Source organism: Otolemur garnettii, unplaced genomic scaffold (assembly GCF_000181295.1).
Source record: "Otolemur garnettii isolate 467f Iridium unplaced genomic scaffold, OtoGar3 scaffold00005, whole genome shotgun sequence".
NCBI lineage: Eukaryota > Metazoa > Chordata > Mammalia > Primates > Galagidae > Otolemur > Otolemur garnettii.
Genome location: NW_003852400.1, coordinates 28,865,108 through 28,890,215, shown reverse-complemented (window position 1 = coordinate 28,890,215; position 25,108 = coordinate 28,865,108). Strand labels below are relative to the sequence as shown.

The window sequence follows — 25,108 nt, the reverse complement described above, 5'->3', positions numbered from 1 at the left end:
GACACTCTACCAAAGATGACAAAATGAGACTCTGTCTCAAAAAAAAAAAAAAATTACATGAACACTTCAGCAGAGATTATATATAGATGGCAAATAAACACATAAAAAATGTTCAACATCATTAGTCATTAGGAACAGCAAAATTAAAACCACAATGAGATACTACCACATACCTATTTGAATGGTTATAGGCGAAAGAAAACAGAGACCAAAAAAACTGAATACTCTGTGCTAGTGAGGATGTGGAGACATGGAGCAATTGTAGCCACTCTGCATTGTTGGAGGGAAAGTAAAATGATACAGAATCTTACAGATTTAAATACACACCTATCATCAGAGGCTCTTTGAAGTTCTGACTCCTAGACATGTATGTACTCAAGAGAAACGAAAAGTATGTCTTCACAAAGATACTTATAGAAACATTTAGAACAGTGGTTCTCAACCTGTGGGTCATGACCCACAGGAACTGTATTAAAGGGCTGCAGCATTAGGAAGGTTGAGAACCACTGGTTTAGAACAACTTTATTCATAATTGCTAAAAACTGAGAACCACTCAGATGTCACTGGACTGATGTATGGGTAAACAAACTGTGGTATGTCCCTACAATGGACATATTCAACAGTAAACTGTTGCTATTCAACAGTAAACAGGAATTAATCCTGATGTGTGTCACAACATGAATTATTAAAGTGAAAAAAGTCCTACTCAAAAGGCTGCATACCATATGGCTTCTTTTATACCACATTCGGAAAAGGGCAGAACTATAGAACAAAAACCAGGTTCCCAGTGGCTGAGGGTGGGGAGGAGGCACTGATAGTTGATGACATAGGAGCCCAAGGGAATTTGATGTCATGATGGAACTGCTTGTTGTATTAATTGTGGTGATGTTTACTCACTGATGTGTTTTGTCAAAACACATAAAACTGTACATTAGTAATGTCATTTTTATCATCTATTAATCACAACTTTTACAAATGAAGGAAAATGAATGTCGTTTCTGGGGCAGGTGACAAATGGAGAGTGACATTGCTGAGGGTAATACAAAATACTGGGCAGTGCACGAGCCCCAAATGAAACTTGGGCAGATTTAAGACCGCAGACATACATAGAGTAATATGGCCATGTTAGCAGGAGCTTTTTTGCTGCTGTTTAGCATTCTATTGTGTGACTCTACTAGGATTTATTTGTCCGGTTGCCAGCTGAGAGACATTTGAGCTGTTTCCAGGTTCTGGCTACCATGAATAAAGTCCCTATAAGTATTCTTTTGGCTCCTAAACATCTGAGCAGAAAAGCCAGGGATCTATGTTTCACACAATTGAAAGAGCAGATTTCCTAACATGTAAATCTGATCATGTTATTCTTCTGATTGAAATTCATCCCTAGTTCCTAATTGCCTGCAACAGTGATTCTGCACCATGACTGCACATTAGAATCACTTGGGGATGCTTTTCAAGGTGCTGGATGTGTGGCTGCTTTTCAGAGATTCTGATTTCTTTGATCCAGGAGGGGACTTTGGTCTCAGTTTTTCAAAATTTCTATTTGTGATTTTATTTTCTTAAGGCTTAAATCTTTTTCTTTCAAACAGTATTATTGAGATATTATTCACATACCACACAATTCACCCATTTAAAGTATACAATTCAATGACTTTTTGGTATATTCCGTTATTAATTTTTTAAATTTTGGTAAAATATATACAAAATAAAAATTTTCCACTTTAACCATTTTATATGTACAGTTCAGTGCCATTAATTCTATTTACTATATTGAGCAGCTATCACCACTGTGTCCTCAACTGAGTTTGATTTCAATAGGTTTCAAATTCTATAGAACTAAATCCAAGTACCAAAAACCAAAACAAACAAAAAACTCCAAAAACCCCGAAGTGCCTCAGCAACCACCCAAAGTCTTTCTTTCACAAGAAAGTCTCACCCTATCTTTCCAGACTCTGCACTTAGCACTTTCTGCCCTGCATTTTCTTAGATCCAGACACACTGAATCATCTATAACCTTTGAAAATAGTTTACCTTTGCATATAGCTATTTCATCTCTTTGAAACACTATTCCCAGACTATTATTACATCTGATAAATTTCTGTGCCTTCAAAGCCAGACTCAAGAATCATTTTTATGGAGTGTTTTACCTACCCCCAGGCTTATGTAGCTGCTCCCTTCTCTGAGTTTTACAGCACATTTTATCAAGCTTTACCAAGAGCTTAATCATGACAGCCGTTTATTTCTGCATCTCTCTCCCCTACCAGACTATGAACTGTTTGAGGACAGGGTCTGTGCACTACATAATGTGTGGCTCATAGTAGAAGCTGTTTGATGAATGAATTGAGAAGCAATTGCCAATATCCACAGTCACAATGGATGGTGTAATTAGAGGAGCAAAAATATGAGTAGAGCGATGATCCCAGCTCAGGAGAATGTGCAAAGGAGACCCACAATAGTTGGGGCCTTTACTGAGTTTGTACAGTGGGCAGATGCAGGGCCACGTGTTTGTATATATTATCTCTTTCATCTTTACTGAGAGGCTGTTAGAAGTTCTGAGCAAGCCTATTCACTATCTCACTGCTTATTCTCTCTGGATTCTGAATGAATCGAGAAGCATACAAAGAAGCCAAATGGAATTTAAAATATAACATCCATCAATTGCTGGTAAAGCTGGATTGTACTTGAAAATGAGCTTTATATAATTTTGCCAATAAATTGCCCAGAATTATTCACCTGGGCTCTGAGATAAGATTATCACATGATAGAAGAATGAAGTGAGGTGTGTTAAACATGAGTAGTAACCAAGTAAATCCCTCCTATGGTGGCATGTAGCTAGAAAGAGGCAAAGAGAAAAGTGGAATCTCTTTTTTTTTATTGTTCCCCAAGAGGGTAGGCATTTTGAAATGTTTAAGGAAGTTATTATTTTATAAACCGTTGAAGGCAGAAACACAGGGTAAAGAAGAAAAGCATGTTTTCAGCAAATAGTGCTGGGAAGTCTGGAAATCCACATGTAATTGATAAATAAATAAATAAATATAGTTGAACCCTTACTTTATATCATATGTAAAAATTTACCTAAAATGAACCAAAGAACTAAGCATAAGACTTCAAGCTATAAAACTCCTAGAAGATTATGTAAGAAAAAAAGTTTAATGCCATTTCATTTGATAATGATTTTCTTGGATATGACACCAAAAGTATAGACAATAAAAGCAAAAAGAGACAACATACAGAGGTGGTTAACATAAGGCACTAGGCCTGCTGTACTGATGTGGACATGTGGTGCACATCTGGTCTACGAAAATTATTAGGTTTTAACCATAGAGGTTTTACAGTGTTTATGAAAGAATTACATTATGACTCCAAAATGCTACTTCTGGTTTTACATCTAAAATAATTGAAAACAGAATCTTGAGAGGACATTTGTGTACCTATGTTCATTCCGGCATTATTCACAATTCTCAGTAACCAAAAAATGGAAGCAAACTAAATGTCTTTTTTTTTTTGGTGTGTGTTTTTTGGCCGGGTTTGGGTTTGAACCAGCCACCTCCAGCATATGGGGCCAGCACTTTACTCCTTTGAGCCACAGGCGCTGCCCCCAAACTAAATGTCTTTGATGGATGAATAAAGAAAACGTGGGTGTATATTTATGTGCGATGAAATACTATGCAGCCTGAACAAAAAAGGAATCCTTTTAATAACATGAGTGAGGTTTGGGGACATTATGCTAAGTGAAATAAATGAAAAAAAAAGACAAACACTCCGTGATTCCACTTCTATGAGGTGTCTGAGGTAGCCAAACTTCCAGCATCAGAAAGTAGAATGGTGAAGGCTAGGAACTGGGGGGATGGAGAGACTAGTAGTTTTGTTCAATGGGCACAGAGTTTTAGTTTTGCAGGATAAAAAAGTTGTAGAGATCTGTGGAACAAGGTCCATATAGTTAATACAACTCTACTGTGCACTTAAAGAGTGTTAAGATGGTAAATTTTATGCTACATTTTTTTTTACCACAATTAAAAACACAGAAAAACATAAACTCCAGTTATTATCTCTATTATAATCTTGGAAACAAAGGCTCAGATAGGTTCAGTCAATGTATGCCTAAGGTAACACAAGAGATGTTTAAGCTGGGTTTAGAAATCAGGGTGGTCTAATTCAAGCAGGCGTCCTCAAACTACTGCCCGTGGGCCACATGCAGCCTGCCTAGGACATTTATCCCGTCTGCCGGGTGTTTTTGCCGCTGTTGCCTGTCCTGCTTAGCGGCCGACTTGTCCCCGGGCCCGCAGTCCGTCCCTCCAACATTCTGAGGGACAGGGAATTGGCTCCCTGTTTAAAAAGTTTGAGGACCCCTGGCCAAGAGTCACGCTAGTTTTACAGTCCTTGGGGAGTAAAGAGGAAACTATATTAAGGCAGTTTTCCAGTAATTAATTGAGACCTAGCCAGTGCTCAGTATTCAGCAATGTTGCCTCTGGTTGGGCAGCAGCTAAGACCACCTTTCCTTTCTCAGCCTCCGTTATATTTAGGTTGGAACCACGTGACTTAGTACTTGGCCCTAGAAGTGTGGATGGAAGTGTTACAGCACTTAGAGTCTGAAGGAATGAAGTGTGAGTTCATTCTCCACTAAGAACATGCAGATAGTGAGGCTGTGCTATGAACACATGAATCTACAATTCATTTCTTCTCCAAGAACAGCCACCTGATCCATATTCGAAAGTGATGTGACTGGTATGTAAACTTCTGTTGGTTTAAGCCACTAGGTTTTAAGGTATTGTTCTCACAGAATATCCTAGGTCAGCCGAACACACTCATGAAGAATTCATTCACTGTATCTATTGGCTGTTTTCTTGTGATACATGGTATAACTTAAAACTGTGGAATTCTATGAAAAAGAGATTCTGGGTTTTGAGGGGAGGGGAAAAGAGGGCTTGATTTTAGAGGGGTCTAGGAAAAACGTGGAGGAAAGATCGTGAGTGGAAACTTTTCCCCATGGAAGGCATATCTCCGCTGGGATGAAGGAATAAGAACTTCCAAATTGAATCTGTCTAGGGACACTTGAGGGCAAACAGCATACTAAAATCTGGCAGTGTGTGGTGGTGCATGCCTGTGATCTCAGCAATTCGGGAGGTCAAGGTAGGAGGATCTCTTGAGGCCAGTAGTGGGAGACCAGCCTGGGCAACATCTCTACTAAAGGCCCTTTCTCTACTAAAATATTTCAAAAATTAGCTGGGAGCAGTGCTGTATGCCTGCAGTCTCAGCTACTTGGGAGGCCTGGGAATTAAAGGCTACAGTGAGCTATGGTAATACCACTGCACTCCAGTTGCTGTTTCTTAAAAGAAAAATAGAAAAAGACTATTCTTGACTTCTTAAATTAGCTATGATCAAATATAAATACTGAATCAATACTTGCCAATAATATATAATCTCAGAATAACAACAACAAAAGGATTCCCTAGGAGAAAGAATTATAACCCTGAACAGATGTACAAGATAACATTTTTAAAAACATTCCTGAATGTACCGGTTTTGTCCCTTGTTAGTATAATCAGAAAGGTATCTGCTCTGGAGGTTGAAATGTGTTTTCCTTTATGATTTGAAGCTCTGATTAGTTCTATTTTCTGCCTTAAGGTACAGTGCAAATATAAACAGAGCCTGGGTAATTTCTGCTTCTTATATCGTCACGATTAAAAAAAAATCAAAACAAAAATCTTCTTTTGAATCTCATTAAAAACATAGTCTGCAGTGTGTGAGCAGAATATTCTATTTGTTGAATTCTATTTCCATATTAATCTATTGACTGGCTCACATTATCAAAAAACAAAACAAAATGTGCATCTGTCATAGAAAAATATGTCTGTGTTAAATATATCCAGTCAGAAATGAATGGTTGAGAAGAGCATTAAAACCCAAGGAGGCCTGGGATCGCCTTTAAGATAATTTGGCAGAAAAAGAGTAAAAAAGGGACAGATAAGGCAGGCATGACAAAAATCTTGGTGATTGTTGAATCTCACTTCAGAGTAGATGGGAACTTATTGTACCTCTATTCTTGTGTATGCTAAAAATAAATGGTAGAGGAACCATAAACTTACAGATAAAATATCTTCAAACATTTACACAAATATAAGATGACAGCTTACAGAACTAGGTTCCTTAATCGCAGAATTTTGTTGCCTAATGTCAAAAAATAACAAGGGGCTGGGCACAGTGGCTCATGCCTGTAATCCTAGCACTCTGGGAGGCCAAGGTGGGTGGATCCTTTGAGCTCAGGAGTTCAAGACCAGCCTGAGCAAGACCCCAATGCCCAGGGTGTTGTGGGGGGAGCCTGTAGTCCCAGTTACTTGAGAGACTGAGGTGAGAGAATTGCTTGAGCCCAAGGGTTTGAGGTTGCTATGAGCTCCACGGCCTCTACGGGGGCAAGAAAGTGAGACTCTGTTTCCAAAAAAAAGAAAAAAAGTGGTATTTTTCAACTAATAGGTTTCTTTCTTCAGGGCTCTTTCACATGTGTTATCACCATGGAACAATAGGATGAAAAATGCCTATAGTGGTTATTACCTCTTCCTGATCAGTAGGTGCTACTTACTAAGATGCCTTTCTCAGTGTCTTGACATCCGAATATTCTTAAAGTTCTCATCTATCTTTAAAAGAAACAATAGTTATAGTACCCCCTTTAGAATTAAACTCAATGTTAAATATAATAATAGCTGGAACTGACATGCATCATAGAGATCCACATTTTGTATTCCTTAACGTGTCAAAGGAAGGTTGTCCTATTCAGGTTTACACATACAATGTCCCATTCAATTATCTGTTGTTTCTAGAAGCCCTATCTACTGCCTCTGTGTGGCTTTAAAAGCATGGATGTGCATATAGTGATTTTTTTTAAACTCCATTGACAGTATCAATTTAGGTGGAGTGTATCTTATTTTCTAGAATGAGGTATTTAGCATGTGGTAGGTGTAAATGGAAGACGTAAACTAGGAGACAAAAGTGAACCTTTCAAACATTAATGTGATGGTGGCTGTGTCGTTAGGAGCCTAATGATATCTAGTGCATATAAGAACACATAGGTGTCATGCTGGGAAGCCAATGATCTAGCTCTCATCTTGACTGCAGGCAAAGAAGATCTCATCGAAGCTATAAATTTCATGAGTCTATTCCCAAATTTAAAACCCTTAAGGAAAATGGCTTTCATGGTTCAACAGTTTTAAAGAGTTGTTCTTTCTTGCCTTTGTAACAAGGAAATTAATAGTTTTTCTAAAACAAATCAGAATTATGCCATCGTTGCATGCATTTTCATGCTGTTGCTGTTAGCACTTAACTTCCTCTCTAGATAACAAAAGCCATGGACTCCACATCAAATTCACCATGGGGAGACATTTATTACCTGCTGTAATTGCTCAGGATAGTCAGGGATGGAGATGAAATTTGCTCATTCATGGCTATGTAAAAATTGTTTTCTTGAGGTAATGTGAAATGGAGTAGTTTTCTAATCAACTTTCACTATTCGGAGTGAATCTTATTTAGCTTAATATCAGAAGTAAGTTGCTTCAATACCAAGCAGGGTAGGCATCCAACAAATAGAAATGCATTCCAGCCTCAGGGACCCCAAGCACTGGGGAAATGTCAAAGCAATTAATTAAACTTATTTCTTCTTTCCTAATGGGCAGCAGAATAAATTTGACATAGCCATGTGAGGGATGCATTTGTAGGAAAGATTCTCCTTTGTTTTGTGTACGTTCTATTTACAGAGCAATAGTTTGGGAAAAACAAGACAAATTATAATGGATGTAGGAAAGCAGGGATATATCAAATGCCTCAAACTATTTATGCTTAGAGGAAAATCACTAGTGACTGTCTTACAGAAAGAAATACATAAAAGGAGCAATATCATTATTTTCAAAAAATATTAAAGAAACAAAATTACCTAGACTCACCTCATTTCATCTGGATGAGCAGCAAGCTACAAATGAAAAACTGCTGTATCCTGGGAAGAGTGTGTCCTATCTGGTGTAGCATGTGTGGAAATGAAACTCAAAGCAGTTGGAACAGCTGGGCACACACCTCTGCCTTCTCTCACTCAAGCTTTCTAATCCCCAGGAAAATGGATAGAATTTACAGAAAGAGGTACCTACACTTATAATTTTTAAATTGAGTTTAAATGCATTTTTGACTGCAAAGGTTACTTAAAAAAATCCTGAAGGGAGACTGCGTGGTAGATACAATGTGTGTTCTTTCAGAGATGTATGCACTGAAGGCGCTGACATGTCAAGGCAACACAGCTGCACTTTACTCCAAGAATAAATACAAATCAACAAAAAATGGGAAAGTTCCATGGTATAAAGAAAAAGAATTAGAATAGCAACATGGGATCACTAAAAAAACTGTAAGTGTGTTATTTTCAAATAAGGTATCACACTAACTAGTTTTTTAATTTGGATTTGTAAAAAGTTTTTTGTACTTTAGATTTTTAAAATTTTTCATTAACACATTTTATAGACAGTGATTACTTCTTTTATAGTTAGAGAAACTGTTAATATTATAAATACATTCAATTCCCTAAAAGAAAATCATGAATCAAACCCTACCCAGTGTGAACCACACTACCCAGCTTAGTGTGACAAATGGTTTCTGAAAAGAATAACCAGTATGAAGTGTGATGAGACATTTTAGTGAGCAGGCAGTGGTAACTCACAGTGGTTTTAACTTGCATTTTCCCAATAACTAGTGACATTATGTTTTCATGTGCTTTTGGTCATTTGTATACTTCTATGGTATGTCTGTCCAAATGTCCATCAACAGGTGAATGGAAACATAAATTGTGGTATATTCATACAAACAAAAAGTGATCAGCTGAATAGAATGTTCCAGTAGTTTGAATGAATCTCAAAACTTCATTCCTAGTGAAGAAATCCAGACATAAAAGATACCTGTAATATGTGTGCAGTTCCATTTGTATGAAACTTTATAACAGGCAAGACTAATCATAAAATAAAGTCAATCACTGGCTTCAGAAGGAGTGTGTAAATGATTGCAAAACTGCAAAAAAGCACTTTTTGGGCTGATGGAAATGCTTTTTACCTTGCTTGCAGTGGTGGCCACACAGATGTATGTATTTATCCAAATTTATTGTATTGTATTTCCAAATGGGCATATTTTAAAATGTATATTATACTCCAATAAGACTGACTCAAGAGTAAAAAAATACATTAGTGGTACCTGGTGTGTAATTTGTGAGCTTAGTGCAAAGTAAAACTGTGGGGCTCCTTGTTCAACAATTAAAAATTTCCAGACTGTAACAGCAGAGGAAATTTATCTGTCATTGAATCCTCAGTGGTAGAACAGTGCACAGCATATAGTAGGTTCCAGTAAACTTTGGTAGATGTTTTTAAGAATGTGGGCATCTTAGTGCCCAGAAATCTCCATTTGGGAATAGGGCAACATCCCTTCCTGCTTCTCTTGTTTGTTCCCTAGACCTGAGGAAAGATTATGATCCTGAATACAATTTTTAAAAATATGCTCTAAGAATAGAGACACCTACTGATTTGAAGTTCTTTTATTTTTAAATTCTTAGGAGGGATGAAGAAATACAACTCAGTAACTACATAAAGAGAATACATTTCAGGTCAGTGGGTGAAAATTATACAGGCATCATGAAGTAAAAACGAGTTCTTTTTCTTTAGGTATTCCACATTGCTAGCTACAGACTGAGTTACAGTAGCAGAGCTACACCTTGTATGGGCCAAGAAAATAAGCTAAGTAATAGGAACAAAGATGTAAAGAAAACAGGTGCATTTAGTTGTGGAATGGTTTGTCTTTTTAAAAGCTAATTTATAGATCATACTGCAGTTATCATTTATAAGGATTTTCCCTAAATACATATAATCTATATTGCCATAGACGTTTCATTGGAACTTTTCTCCAGTGTCCTTTAACATAGCTCAGAGCTATGTTATAACAAAGATACCTAGATTTTATGTAAGTTTGTTATGGACAGAATGTGCCCTTTCTCCCCAAACCTACCTAAATTCTTATGTTAAAGCTCTAATCTTCACCGTGGCTGTATTAGGAATGAAAAATTAAGGTTAAATAAAGTCTTAAGGGTGGGGCCCTAATCTGATAGGATTAGTGTCCCTATCAGACAACAGAAAGCTCAGATCAGAGTCTTTCTTCCTCTGTGCAGGCACTAAGGAAAGGCCTTGTAGAATACAGTGAAAAGATGGTCATTTATAAGCCAGAAAGAAATACAGCCCTCACCAGGAAGTGAATCTTGGTGGACTTTGATCTAAAACTTCTAGCTTCTAGAATTAAAAAAAAAAAAATTTCTATTGTGTAAGTGACTCACCCTTGGGTATTTTGTTACAGCAGCCGAGCTCATAGATACATAACATAATCCATATAAAAATATATGTAATATGCATAATTTGATTCAAATAAAGTGACTGGCTTAATCACAGTCACATTATCACCTTGTAGCATCATAAACTTCATATGTACATACATAAAGCATGAAGGTATAAACTCTAAAACTTGAGTAATTCATACAGAAATTTTTCCTAAAGAAAATTTAAAGTGATTCTATTTTATTATTCACCATCTTAAACCAAGGAGTATGTGTTTTGAAAACTTTTAAAGAAAGGAAAACTAAGGTTTTAAATGGGTAGAGAGATTATTTACATCCAAATATTTAGAATGCCTTTAGGGTGGCTAAGTGTTGTGGTGCCTCACACCACTCAACAGTTTACTTTGGAAATGCCGGTGGCTCCCAACACTCTGGAAGGCCGAGGCAGGCGGATTGCTTGAGCTCAGAAGTTTGAGACCAGCCTGAGCAAGAGACCCAGTCTTTAAAAAATAGCCAGAGGTTGTGGTGGGTGCCTTAGTCCCAGCTACTTGGGAGGCTGTGGCAAGAGATTCACTTGAGCCCACAGAGGTTGCTGTGATGCTATGTTATTCAACTCCAGGTGACTGAGACTCTGTCTCGAAAAACAAACAAAAATGTCAGTATTATGAGAGTACACTAATAACTGAAAAAACTCCGCTGAAAACTACGGCCAAAGATTTCTTGAAAAATCTTAGACAAGTAATAGGTGGTTTCATAATTTTAGTATTTGCTTATTGCAAAGGCCTCCTGCCAATCTGAACTGCTGTCTCAGCCTTTCCTTTGGCTGAAAGGTTTTACTCCAAAATTCATTCAGGACATCCATTCAGTGTCTGGCTGTTTTCCTGACATCCATACTAATCTTATTTGAGACTACCCTTCTGAATTTTCTCTCACTTACTTGCAGTTTCCCCCACCTTGGCACACTGTACCATAGCTGCCAGTGTGTCCTACTGTCACACATTTGAACGTGTTCAGATGCATATGATAAAAATTCTCCAGGGAAAATACACTGATTCCATTCTCACGTTCTTTTATAAACCTCTCCATGTTCTGCCTCTCATCTTAAGAAACTCTGCCTTAAATAACCAAAGATATCTGCCCCCCAAATCTGGCTCTTCAAATAGCAAGGTGATTTACTGCTCCTGCTGTAGTGGGTAAAAGGCAGCTTGGAAATTGGAGTGAGGGACAATGAACTGGCTGGTTATTGAGAACCGTGATAAAGGTAGGGACCAGAGGGATTTTTAATTACTAAATCAAAGGAACATGTGGGAGAACTGTTCTTGATATGCCTACGAAAAGTGTGCTCTACGAAAGTAGAGCCTGTGTACATAGTAGGCCCTTAGTAAATAAATATTTTATGAATAAAAAATCATGGCACTATTTTGCCATACAGAACATTAAATCATCATTTCTTTTTAGTCTTTCTCAGCAATCTTCAAGAATCATGTGATACATAAGTTGATGAAATCAGAAAATAACATTTCATCTTGTGGAGTTGACTGGTTTTCAAACTATTCATGTGCAAACATTTCCTCCTTATTTTTGAACTATCTTGGTTTTTCATTATGTTAATAACTGAAATTTCATTAAGACCCTTAAAAGAATACAACACAGTTGGAAGGAAAAAAAAGACTTTCAGAGTATTTTTCGAGGTCATCCAGATGTTTTGACATTTAGGTTATAGATAAAAGAAAATTCTGTCTCTATTCTCAAATTTTAGTTAAAAATTTTCCTCTTTTTAAAAACATTTTAAGGATCCAGCTTTTAAATAAAAGTTGAAATTGCTCTAAAATACATACAAATTCCAAATACAAACTCCTATTTCATTTTCAACAACTTTATTGAGAACATTTTGCAAATTAGATTTTACAATTTAACATTTTACAACTGGAAATTTTATCTGCTACTACATAAATTGCAAACTTTCCAAAACACTAGAGAAAATCTTTTATTTCTTTGGATTTTTCTGTTCCATGATGAACTCCTGAGATATATTTTTTCTTTCAGCTTCATTTTCATCTTCCTGTGAAATAAATTTTAGAAAATATTAAAATATAAATGTTATATTTTATATAACATTTTATCAGCTATATTTAACATGTTTTAACTGTATTTATATCTGTAGAACAATAAACTATTATGATTCTGCTAACCCTAGGGGGAAAAAACTATAAACACAAATGATACAATTACATATTTGAATTATTTACAGTGGGTATTATTTTGCAGTACACATTGACTAAAATTTCCTGATATATTTTTAAAGCAACAAATTTTATCAATGCCCTAATTTTGAAAATACCTGCCACTAAAAAGTGTTCCTTCTAAGAGATGAACCAGATAGTTTTACTTCACTGCTTGATAAAAAACAATAAATTTAACTTCTAAGGTGCTTTATGTGCTCCAGTATGACACTTTTGTCCCATCTAGCATACTTTCTTGACAGGTCTGCCAATTTTCCAATTACTTGTGGTACCATATGTTATCTAAAAATCAGTCAGGTCTAAAATAGGAAACATGAGCATGTCAGGCTGTAGAATGCTTACAATCTTCTACAGTTTCGATTCTAAGTGGTGGCCTCATAATTCACAGTAGGATCCAGTGGAACACAGTGAATAAATGAAGTAACATCATAATGTCTGCTTCCATAAGAATGAAGTGTATCTTGTGTTCAATATTAAATGGTGACCTTCGATGTGTATGTAATGAGAGTCTGGAAAAATATTTCATTTGCAAACTATTTCATCATGTTTCTTCAACAACACCCAAATACAAAGAAGTCTTGCTTTCTTAACACTTCTAATTTATCCTGTCAGATCTTCTATTTTTATTAACAAAAAGAAAAGCACCACCTAATTATTCATTGAATTATTAATTAAAGCATGAGCAGCAATTTCTTATGTATCTCCAGACAATGGTAATAACATCAGCATCATCAAAGAACCCTATTTCTCTGTTAAGTGATAAAACTAAATTGAAATTAAGTAATTCCTGAGCTCTGTAAATTGATAGTATTAATAGTAAATTGATTTTATTAATATATATATATTTCAATTAAAAAAAACATAGCCCATTCCTGTAATCATTAAGGTAAAAAAGTCTTCCTTTATATACTTTGTCTCTCTAAATTCAACTGTATCTGTTATTTAGATTTTGTCAATACCAGGACAGTAGAGAAATCACCAATATTATCAACAAATTTGAATCATTATAGACAGAAGGATACCAGGGATGGGGTTTTGAATATCTTTTGTTAGTGTAACTTTATTTTTCCAAGCATGATAGCCACAATATGTCATTTAATTTGTTCCCAATTTATCTCTGGTGAATGAAAATATTTGAGAATGTTCAAATGACTCTTGAAAATTTATTAATAAATAGGTAGCTTTCACTTTTAGATAAAAAGTTCCTAAAGATCACATTTTAATGAAAAGTAAATTTTACTTTACACTTTTCACTATCTTCTCCAGGTGAGACACTGTCAGATAGTGTTAAATCAGAGAGGGTAGAGATGGCAAAAAAACTTGTTAGATAGCACTGAATTTGTCAGTATGTTCCAGAAGCCATGGTTTTATCTTTAGTATTTTATATTCCTACCATTTAACAAGACATATTTAGTATACAGCTGGAGTTCTATAAATGTTTTCTGAACTATAGGAAACAGTGAATGACAGAGAGGTCTACCTGAACTAATATTTAATTTGGAAAAGCATAGTATCATTCTTATTCAGCTGTCACATTTCTAGCAAGCTTAACATGACACCTCTGAAAACAGAAATAAGCAAAAACTGTTTGAAGCACTATGAGCCAAAATAGTCGTTACCAAGTTCGTATCCTTTAACTTGCAGAGGAATGGTGCCTTTTATCACACGGACAGTCTACAAAGTTTCCACATGTATCATTTCCTGTCTTAATCAGCTTGGTTATCTAGCTTTCCCTAGCAACCTTCAATGCTGCCCTAAGTTCAAACAAAAATGTAAAGAAATGTTAATTAGTAACCTAGAGGGCTAGGAAGTATCTACACACTCTGCTTTCATATTTAACTATGATAACAAAATACAATTTACGTGAAATAGAAATTCACAATTTTTATTTGGATATGGTTTAATATATGGATAAAATACATGGAAATATGCCAGTAAATTGACATTAATAAAATGCTAGTCTTTTTGTTGATGAATTTTTCTTAGTCATAAAGTATGTTGATAAATGCACGTCTTCTGCTAGTATATCTTTCTTAATGTTGAGGACTTGTCTTAAAATATATTGCCCTTTTATGTTTCTAAATTGCTTATATAACTAACAAGTCAATCTCTTCCTTTCTATAAAAATATATGTGATCCAGATGTAGCACAGAATTATGGAGGGGTAGAAAAGGCATTCAACTCTATATGCTAGAGTTTAACATTAAAACTGGTAATGTATCACATCATCAAAATAATACAAATAGAATTTATCATAAATAAAAACATTAGATTTGATCCAATAAAGTCTCCAGAAAATATATTTTTTAAATGCTAATTTGTGTTTTTAACATTGTAGGTCAATTTTTATAAGAACTTTATATGCATCTCAAGATTAATAAAATCATTAAAGTAGCTCAAGCAGCAACTGACTCATAATGAATAATACTGCAAAGAGAAGAAGTTTTACCAAACTATTTCTTTACCACTAGATATTAAAGGCAAGCAAAAATACATTCAGATAGATGCTAGGTTCTATTCTCTGCTGAGATAAGACATCTGTTTATTTCCCAGTGAAAGAAGGCCCTTGCTACACGGATCATTTTCTTAGTGACAGCCCTGACAAGTCTGACATTTGTTTCATGAAGTGTTCTGAAACAGCCAGCAAGAAAATGTACCCTTTGAGGCTAATGGAAAGTAGACAGGCTTATCTCTTAATATTTAAACTGGTTAATTCATATTCCAGAAAAAATGTTGATTATAACAACCCTGTCGATCCGCTAGTTTTATGTAGAATTTAAGAATATGCACTCATGTAACAGTAACATTCCTAATACGAAATAACTAAATGTGGTTCCTGAGCCTTTTTGCTCTTTTTACATTGATAGAACTGTAGTATGGAGAATGATAATTTCTAGGCATACATGGACCACATAATAATGGTCTAGTGCTCCAGGTGCCAATATGACACTAAAAGAGTTAATCTAAGAGAGAAATAAGTAAAAATTCTGGCATGTTTATTTATCTAAACTCTCTCTTAGCACTGAGAAAAACTTCTAAGATTTTGTTTAAATGTTATTTAGCTTGTACTATCAATTTACAATAGAGAAGTCCCTCCTTCTCCCCTTACTTACAAACATGATTTAGTTCTCATAATGATTCAAAGAATTGATGCTACTTACTAAAACTCATCCATTCTTCTCTTCCTTTCTTTTAAGAGGTCACTAATGCCAAACAATGGCCAATTATTTTAGCATCTGGATTTATAACACACAGATTAATACCTGGGCTCAAATCACAGCCTGCAAATACAGATGACTCTGTATTTTCCTTGTATACTGCCAAGTTTTAAATTATTTCTTTTTAAAGACAGGATTATATAAATAGTAATAATATTCAAAAGGGTCAGGGTCATAAATGGTAAGACTTGACATTATAAGGACAGTTTTATTAGTGGAAAAACTGGCAAAATTTGAATATGGTCCACAGAGTGGTTAATAGAATCTCAGTGATAATTTCCTAGATTCAGACATGCTATGGTTATATAAATATAAATATAAAATGATAACACTATAGGAAACTGGATGGAAGGCACATAAAAATTCTCTACTATTTCTGCAGTTTTTCTGTAGTTTTAAAACTATTTTACAATAAAAATATTTAAATAACTGGCCACTTAATGAAAGTTTTCTAAATTCAAATTAAGCAAGTAAAATATATGGACAAAGATTTTATGAGGAAAAAACTCAAGGCACTTGTAGCCCCTACACCAAAATACAATATATAGCTAAAATAAATAATTTGCTTTCTATCGTTCTTCTACTAACTCCTTTACTAAGTACCTAAAAGGTTCACAATAGTGGTTTTAAATTTTTATTTTCTTGTCTGTGCTTTCCTGTATTTTATTTTCCACTATGAGCATGAATTACCTTCACAATCAGAAAATATAGCTTTCTTTTATTAAGTCTCTTTATAATCTGGCCATACGAACTATAACCAGAAATAATTCAGGATTAACAGGAATTACAAAGAGAACAAAGTCAGTTGTTTCTACTTTACTAAATTTGCTATTCACAGCAGGCAAAAATACATGATTGTACAATAGTAAAATGAAGTGAGAAGGCACAAATAAGAACTTAAAATGTTTCTATTAATATTTTATTATGATATTTTCTTTAAATTTCAAATATTCCTATGACTAATCAAAGAAGGAACAGTTATTGTAGCTGGATTCAAATTAATACTCAAAATTATCTGTATGCTTTAAAAATGGTCCGTCCTTTTTAAAAACCTAAGTAGCTTTTAGGGAAAATACACTCAACACATCCTAACTTGTACTTATAGAATAAGTGTAGAAAATCAGTATATAATATATTGCTTCAATCTGTGGTCAAAGCTTCCTTCTTTTATTAATTTAAAGTGTACTTTAGATATAACTCTCCACAGCATTTATAAACTGTGCTTTTAATATATCAAATATGCTAGTGCTGCACAATGAGTAAAAAATTTATCTTAATAACTGGAAAAATACTGATGATAATGAAAATGTTTTAGGCAATATGAGCACACTGCATGCTTCAGACTAAAATTAATTAGAGTTTTTAACGTTTTACAATTCTACCATAATTCTTTAAATGGTGCATTTACTTCATAGTAATAAACACTTGGATCATTAAGTAAAGTGCAAAATGTGCATGATGTGCTACATTTAACAACCCTTTGGCCTTTTTTCCCCCTACATTTCTGCGTTCAGTTTTCCAATGCATTGAATAAGCAATTGAAGACCACAATTAAATTTCCTGACTTTGCATATTTGAGATTCTTCTTTCATTTTATACAAAAGGCAATTAATCTACCATTTTACAACTGAATCTCAACGTTAGTGAGCCATGATAGATATTAAAATGAACTTACAAGGAATGCTTAATTAAATTTACTGTAAAAAGCATAAGAAATTTTTTTCTTATGACAGAAATTGCATATTTAATCAGAAATTCTAGGGCTATCTTATAAGATTAAAGTAACTTGGTCATTCTTTATAAACCTAGTTCATACACATGTCATTAAATAGAATGGAGCTATTTTGTAAATTTTTGCCTTTTTCTCTATTTAGTGATTAAATAAAACATAGTTAAAGAAATCTCCTTTAATATTATAAAATCATATTCTTTATTTTAATAAGAAATAAGATAGAGAAAGGACAGTAATAAATGTCTAATTTCATATATGAGAATACATGAGTAACTATTTCTTTCCTTGAGCAATGACTTCTTTCTCCAATTCATGATTCTGGAGCAGCTCTACTAGAGTAAGTTTTCTTAGCCTTTATCCCCTTCTATCACTTTTTACTTCTTTGTGATGGGTTTTGGTAGCAAAGAAATAGGGCAGTTAAAAATAAGACTGGATTTCCCATCTTGTGACTGAAGATCAAAAGAGACTCTCTGGCCTAGGAAGAAAGGCCCTAAGGACTGGCACAGCCATCTAAAAAAGGCATATTTATACTAAAAGAAATGAAAATTAGTGAGTGAAAGTTAGAGTCTGGCACAATAGGAAAAATAAAAGAAAGGAAGTGAATAACAGGTAGTAAGTGCAAGTTAGGGTAGATTTTTAATGAGAATAAATCCTATTCTCTTACGTTTTTATCTTCCCATACACATGAAAAAGCACAACTTTTGTAATGCTAATTTTTAGGTGTTTAAGATATATTTTAGATATGGTGCTAACCTGAGGTGATAAAAATACCCTAACAGTCCTTTCTTCACCTGACAGATGAGCTCTTACATGATGAGCATGTCTGATAACCTCTGAAGCACTTAAGAAAACTCTCCTTTGTACTTCTAATATCTGGGAGACAAGCAGCAAAGTGTATGTTAGAAATCTACATTAGAGGACCACACAAAGGTAACGTTCCTTCATTTTTAACATTTTTAGTTTAAAAGTTCTTTGCTTTTGAAGTATTTGGGTGGATAAGCTGGTGTTCAGTTAACACTGGTTATAGGGAAAAAAAAAAACCTCCCTCAAATTCTAAAATGAACCAACATGAATATATTTTCAAATGAGAACAGCACATGTCAAATATATATTGACTAATATTTTTACATAAATCATCTCTTATTTATAAAATATAGTATTTAAAAAATCAAAAGGTGCTAATATTTAAAGACAGTACATATAAACTACTTTTCCCACAAGTACTCAAGGAGAACAGATATTTCTACACTTATATATTGCTTTATTTTTTTGCCCTAAATACATATGAAAGTTTAAAAAATTCTACCAAATTAAAATCAGACAAAAATAATGTCTAAAAATATCCAAGATAGGCAAAATCATCTGTCAAGATTATAGTTGAATAGCCAAGAGATTTTTAGGTTGGATAAAAATCAGGCCATTAAAATTTTCAGAGACATACATGTGTTGTTTAGTATGACTAGAAATTACTCAGCAATAACTAATTTCATTACATAACTGAAAAATATTTACATATAGCATGTTTTATTTATTCATTAATATAAGCAATAACCATAATACTGGGATTGGTCATTGTGAAAGCAGTGTCTTCTTTAAAAAGGTATGACAGTATTTTGTTTATTCTTTATTGGACAGTGGGAATTTTAATACAACACTGAAGAGGTAGTACATGTATAAGGAGAAAAATATCTTTTTTGCTTAATCAGGTCCTCAGGTTAATTTTTTTTTTACCAAAACTAACTTCTATACTGTTATTAGCAAAAGCATAATAATAATTTTTGGCCATTTTAATTGATAAAATAAAAAATAAGAGAAAACACTAAAAATATAATTCTGTATTTCCTTCACAGAGTCTTTAAGTTCTAAATAGTTATAGCTCTTACCACTGTCAAAAAAAAAATCAAACAGAATTTATATAAATGGTAAACTAGCAACTTTAATGCTACTTTAGAATACATAGAAGATATTCAAAAAGTGAAAGGTAACACAAACTCTCTTAATGAAAATGATATAATTTGCATAATAACTTGATTTAATTGAATCATATTTCTAAGATTCAGAAAGAAAATTATAATTTGCATTAAGAAATAAAATAGCCTAACTTGAAGTATTTTAATACTTAAAATTCTTTTAATATTATTACTTCTGAGGCCAGAGACACAGTAAATATTTTAAAGCAACAATTTTGAAACGAAGAAACAACTTAGTATCTAGGAAAAAATCTAGATAATAGATTTTCAGTTAGGGAATTTATAGATGGTTTCAATATAAAGTGTCTTCAATATACAATACCCTTGGTAAGTAGGATACTATCAATGTATTCATTTCAAAAGCCAATCAAATTAAAAATGTGCTTTAGGCTAATTTGGGATCAACTATGCTATGTATGGGACATTTCTCTTATTCTCATATATTTCTTCTTGGAGTCATTAAATCACAGAATATTAAAGTGAAAAGAATCCTAAGACATCTTACCTAAACCCCCACTATATGTATTCAAATTCTGACCACTAAATTGACAAAAACATGAAATCAATTTCTTCATGAGACTTTTAAAACTGTCTAGTGACATAAAAATAAAACAATTCCCAAACACTCTCTCACACTTAAATGATTTAAAACTTTGTTAAATCAAAATAGTAACCTCTTAGTGGACACACCTGCCAATACCACTTGACTGAATGATTGAGGCTAACGTCTCCAGTAAAGTACAGTATGCATGTCGACACTGTGTTTCCCTGATGTGCTGCACTGACAGCAACACCACCTCCGGTCTGTTGTAGCTATCCCAGTAATAATGCACACACTCAATCTAATCAGGAGCAAATACCAGACAAACACAAACTGGGGGACATTCTGCAAAATAACTCAACAACGCTCTTCAAAATCATCAACATCATGAGAAGCAAATAAGGATTAAAGAACTGCCACAAACCAGAAGAGATTAAGGAGACACGATGACAAAACGAAACTTTACACTGACAATTTTGAGACTAAGAAACAATTTAGTATCTAGGAAAAAATCCAGATAATGTATTTCCAAAATAAAGGTTGGACCCTGAACAAGAAAAAGGACAGCAGTTGGCAAAAACTGGTAAAATAAACAACAAATTCTATAGTTTCCTTGACAGAATTGTGCTACTGTTAACTTTTTCAGCTTGATCATTGTTCTATGCTTATTAAAGATGTTAGCATAAGGAGAAGGTAGTTAAAGGGTATTATAAGAACCTTCCATACTGGTTTTGTACTTTTAAAACCTAAAGTTCTCACAACATAAAAAATAAAAACAGATAACAAAAAAACAATTTTTGTTAGAAGATTCAGAAATAAGTACATTGGTCATTATTAAAGTTTTGAGATGCACACAAAAAATATCAAGAAATGTAAAATCTGCATGGATGGAAACAAATGAAGCCCTTCCAGCAACACCAATAAGCCAAGCAAGCAGAAACTTGCACGGGTGAATCAAAAGGTAACTGTTGACCTGTTTTTCTGGAAGTGAAATAATGGATCTTAACACAGTCTGTCTTAAAATTTTCATAGTATCATGTATACATTGATTTTAAGCACTATAAAATTACGTGACAAAATAATATGCAGAGGTAATCAGACTTATAGATAATGGGGTTTCAACATTTCCATGATATGGTCAGCACATTACAGACTTCATACTTATATAAATCAGTATTTACTGCTTGTTAATAAAATCAGTCATTCAGTAACAGGGAGTGACTTTTATTTTTTATTTTTATTGTTGGGTATTCATTGAGGGTACAAAGAGCCAGGTTACACTGATTGCATTTGTTAGGTGAAGTCCCTCTTATAAGTGTGCCCCACCCCTAAGAGGTGTGTCACACACCATGACCCCCCCCACCTCTCCTCCTTCCCGCTCTCTGCTCTCCCCTTTCCCTACACCCTACCATGTACTAGGGTCACTAATTGTCCTCATATCAGAATTCAGCACATAGGATTCTTGCTTCTCCATTCTTGTGATGCTTTACTAAGAATAATGTGTTCCATTTCCATCCTGGTTAATACAAGAGAAATAAAGTCTCCATCTTTTTTAGTGGCTGAATAGTATTCCATGGTATACATATACCACAGCTTGTTAATCCATTCCTGGGTTGGTGGGCATTTTGGCTGTTTCCACATTTTGGCAATCGTAAATTGAGCTGAGATAAACAGTAGTGCAAGTGTATTTACTGATTGCTAATAAAATCACCACCATTCAGTAACCCTGAGTGACTTTTAATATATGAAATTCATTGTCATTTTTTTTTTAATTCTTGCAGTTTAAGAACCATCTGGAAAAGAATCAACTGCAATATAGTAAAATGTAATATGATTGTTCTGTATTTTTTTGATGGTAGTTTCTTTGGATTGCAGATATTCTTATTAATAACTGGCATTTTAATGTTTTTTATTTTTTATTTTATATACATGTGTTTATTTGGTTTCCACTTTTTGCCTTCACAAAATTGAAAGACTTAAAATTTAATAACAACAATGTTTAAGAAAAGGACCAGAAACAAAAACCTTGTAAAGAACGAAGATAAATACATTCAGAAAAGAAATCAGACAATTGCTGCAATGAAATATTGAGCAATAATAATAATGATGATGCAAAAAAAGGTAACATTCACATTGTCAGATAAAAGTATAGAATGCTTTGACTCTGAGGTTCAGTATGGCGTCATCAGTTAACTTCTTTTTATTTTTTTCCAAAGTCTCAAAAAATAGACAACTATATTTATAAATAAAAATAGAAGATAATTTCAAAAAACAGATCATGCCAAATCTTACAGACAATAGAAAAAGAAGAAATATTTCAAACTCATTCTACTTCATCTGGATTTACCTAATATTAAAATTGGAAAAAATATACTATTATAAAGGGAAATTACAAACATATTTCACTTATAAATGAGGATGCATTATCCTAAACAACATATTAACAAGTTGAATTAAAAATTATTGTTCAAATAATGTACCTTGGTCAAAATTAAATCCAATTTATGTAAGTAAAGTCAGTATCTTTAATCAGGATTTCAAAATGGATGTGTTACTATTATAATATCTAGAGGAAAAAGGTACTTTTGCTTGACAAAAGAAATTTCTCCATAGAAGCATCAATTGGTCTAATACTTACTTAATAACATATGAAGTACCAAAGCAAAGTGAAAATGTTTGGCAATCAACACCTAAAGGCCACTCTGCCTCTCTTTTTTTTCATTATTGACAGACTTTATTGTTATTAATTAAACAATATTCTCATTTTAGAAGAGTGGAACACATTCTCCCCTTAACTTAGATTAGACATTTTACCTTTTTAAAGATGATGTTAACTCTTGAGCTAATTTCTATTCCTATTTCTCTCCTCACAAAAATTTATTAACAGTGATCAAGTGTCAGATACTTGGTAAAGTGCTGAAGATAAAGATGAAGGAAATGTCTTACTGCTTACAGGATTTCTTGCTCTAATGTGGCATGTAAATAATTATAATGCAATAGAGAAAGTACTGCATATAATAAAATACATCAAGTATATAAATGTGACAAAGAAAATTGAATTATAACAATGATAGCTTTAAATTATTAATATTCTATAACATTTGTACCCCCTTGTATTCTGAGATAAAAAAAATATTTAAAAAATCCTGCAGAGGCGGGTTATGATATGAAAATAATATATCCTTCCTCATGGCCAAAGATTAGTGCCACTTTTAAAACAAGTATTTCTCAATGTAACTTACACTGTTTTTCTATTAAGATAAACTCAACATCACCTTTCAGAATAAACTTATGTTCGGAAAGTGAATTTTTAAAACTTTACTACCAAGTGAACAGATTAAGTTGCCTAAAATATCTTTATTTCAAGTTCTTTTTTTTTTTTGAGACAGAGTCTCACTATGTCGCCCTCAGGACAGTGACGTTGTGTCACAGCTCATAGCAACTGCCAACTCTTAGGCTTAAACAATTCTCTTGCCTCTTAGCCTCCCAAGTAGCTGGGACTACAGGTGCCTGCCACAACGCCTGGCTATTTTTCGGGTACAGCTGTCATTGTTGTTTAGCTGGCCCAGCCCAGTTTGAACCCACCAGCCTTGGTGCATGTGGCTGGCATTATAACCACTGACCTACGGGCGCCAAGCCCCTTATTTCAAGTTGAATGTTATTTTCCCCAGAGTGAATCCATTAATCTCTGTAATTTTGTTGGAAATTAATAGCTCATCAGATATCTAAGTAACATATCTCCTATGGGACCATTAATTTTTCATAGATTAAAAAAGTTGATTTTGCTTTAAGAAAAATTAAAAGTAGTATTTTAGAAAATTTCACACACACAAAATTGGCCCCTTTAATCAGTGCCAAAAACAGCAGTCAGATTTTCACATCTTGAATTTACAGATTATTTCTTAGCTATTATTTTGTTTTTTTTTTTTAATGATTAAACATTTTTAATTGATTGTTTTAAACTATTACAATTATGAAAAAGAGGCATTGGTATGTACTTAAATGATTCATAGAAGCAGGCCCCTTGGAAAGTATCAAATTACTTATAAAGGTTGCGTAAGAATACATTCACTTAACCAATGGTTTCTATGACCAATTATTTATTCCGTAAGTATATAGTATTTCCCAATATTTCATGATCTAGACATTAGATGCATATTATTTCATATAACGACATTTTCAAGTATTTTATTTGAACAAAAGATCTCCAGAAAGCTATATGAGCTATCTATCTACTCCTCTCTGATTGAACAAATAGCTAGGTGCTAAAAGAAAACCATAGCATATAAAACAGACATAGTCCCTGCCTTATGGAGTTTATAATCTATGACTGAAACAATGGATTATTCTAGTAACTATATCAATTACATATCAATGTAATTATGATACATTCAATAAAAGAAAAATATAGTGTTATGAGACTTTTAGACTCAGAACCTAAAAGTTTCAGTGATGTTCTCCATCCTCCAGAAAATAATTAATACATTGAGACCTGAACGATAGGAAGGAGTTGGTTAGGCAAAGAACAGAGGGATGAATATTCTGAGTGAAGGCAAGTAAGAAGTCTCAGTCAGCTGAAGTCCAGTGAGAGAAAGAAAAGCAGTAGAAAATGACAGGGAAAGGCAAGCCAATATGGCCTCTCTGGTTCTAGCATCACGAAATGCTCATGGTTATTACTTCTGACATACTTCACATTTAGCCTGTTTCTTCTATGCTGTGGGTGTAGTGGAGGAAACTTGAAACATTGTTATAAATAAGAAGATTAATTCAGTGAGAACCTCTTGACAGTATAAGGAAATCAACAGTAGATAACAAACAAAACTAGAGATTATTCAAGGCAACTTTTAAATTCTGTACATGTGTTAGTATTCTTTCAATTATCTCCTTAAATTTCAAGACTAATTAAAGTAGGCATCCTTCCCACTATGTATATTTCCAGCAGCAAGAAATTGATATGTTAAATAAGCCATCTACATTCAAAAGATAAATCAGATGCCAAGATAAATTGCAACAGATTTCTAAGAGATTCATTTACTATTCTGCTCTATCTGGAGCCCATAAGATTTTAGAG

At 33.8% G+C, this 25,108-nt stretch overlaps 1 protein-coding gene across 1 annotated transcript in view; it reads right to left on the bottom strand.

The window, feature by feature from the left end:
- Nucleotides 1–12,241: 12,241 nt before the first annotated feature.
- The window catches only part of PHF14 (PHD finger protein 14), a 194,424-nt gene continuing 181,557 nt past the window's right edge, over nt 12,242–25,108 (bottom strand). The window contains exon 18 of the mRNA XM_012812504.2: nt 12,242–12,395. Within this exon, the coding sequence (XP_012667958.1) occupies nt 12,321–12,395 (75 nt within the window). The 3' untranslated portion in view covers nt 12,242–12,320. The remainder of the gene's footprint in view (nt 12,396–25,108) is intronic.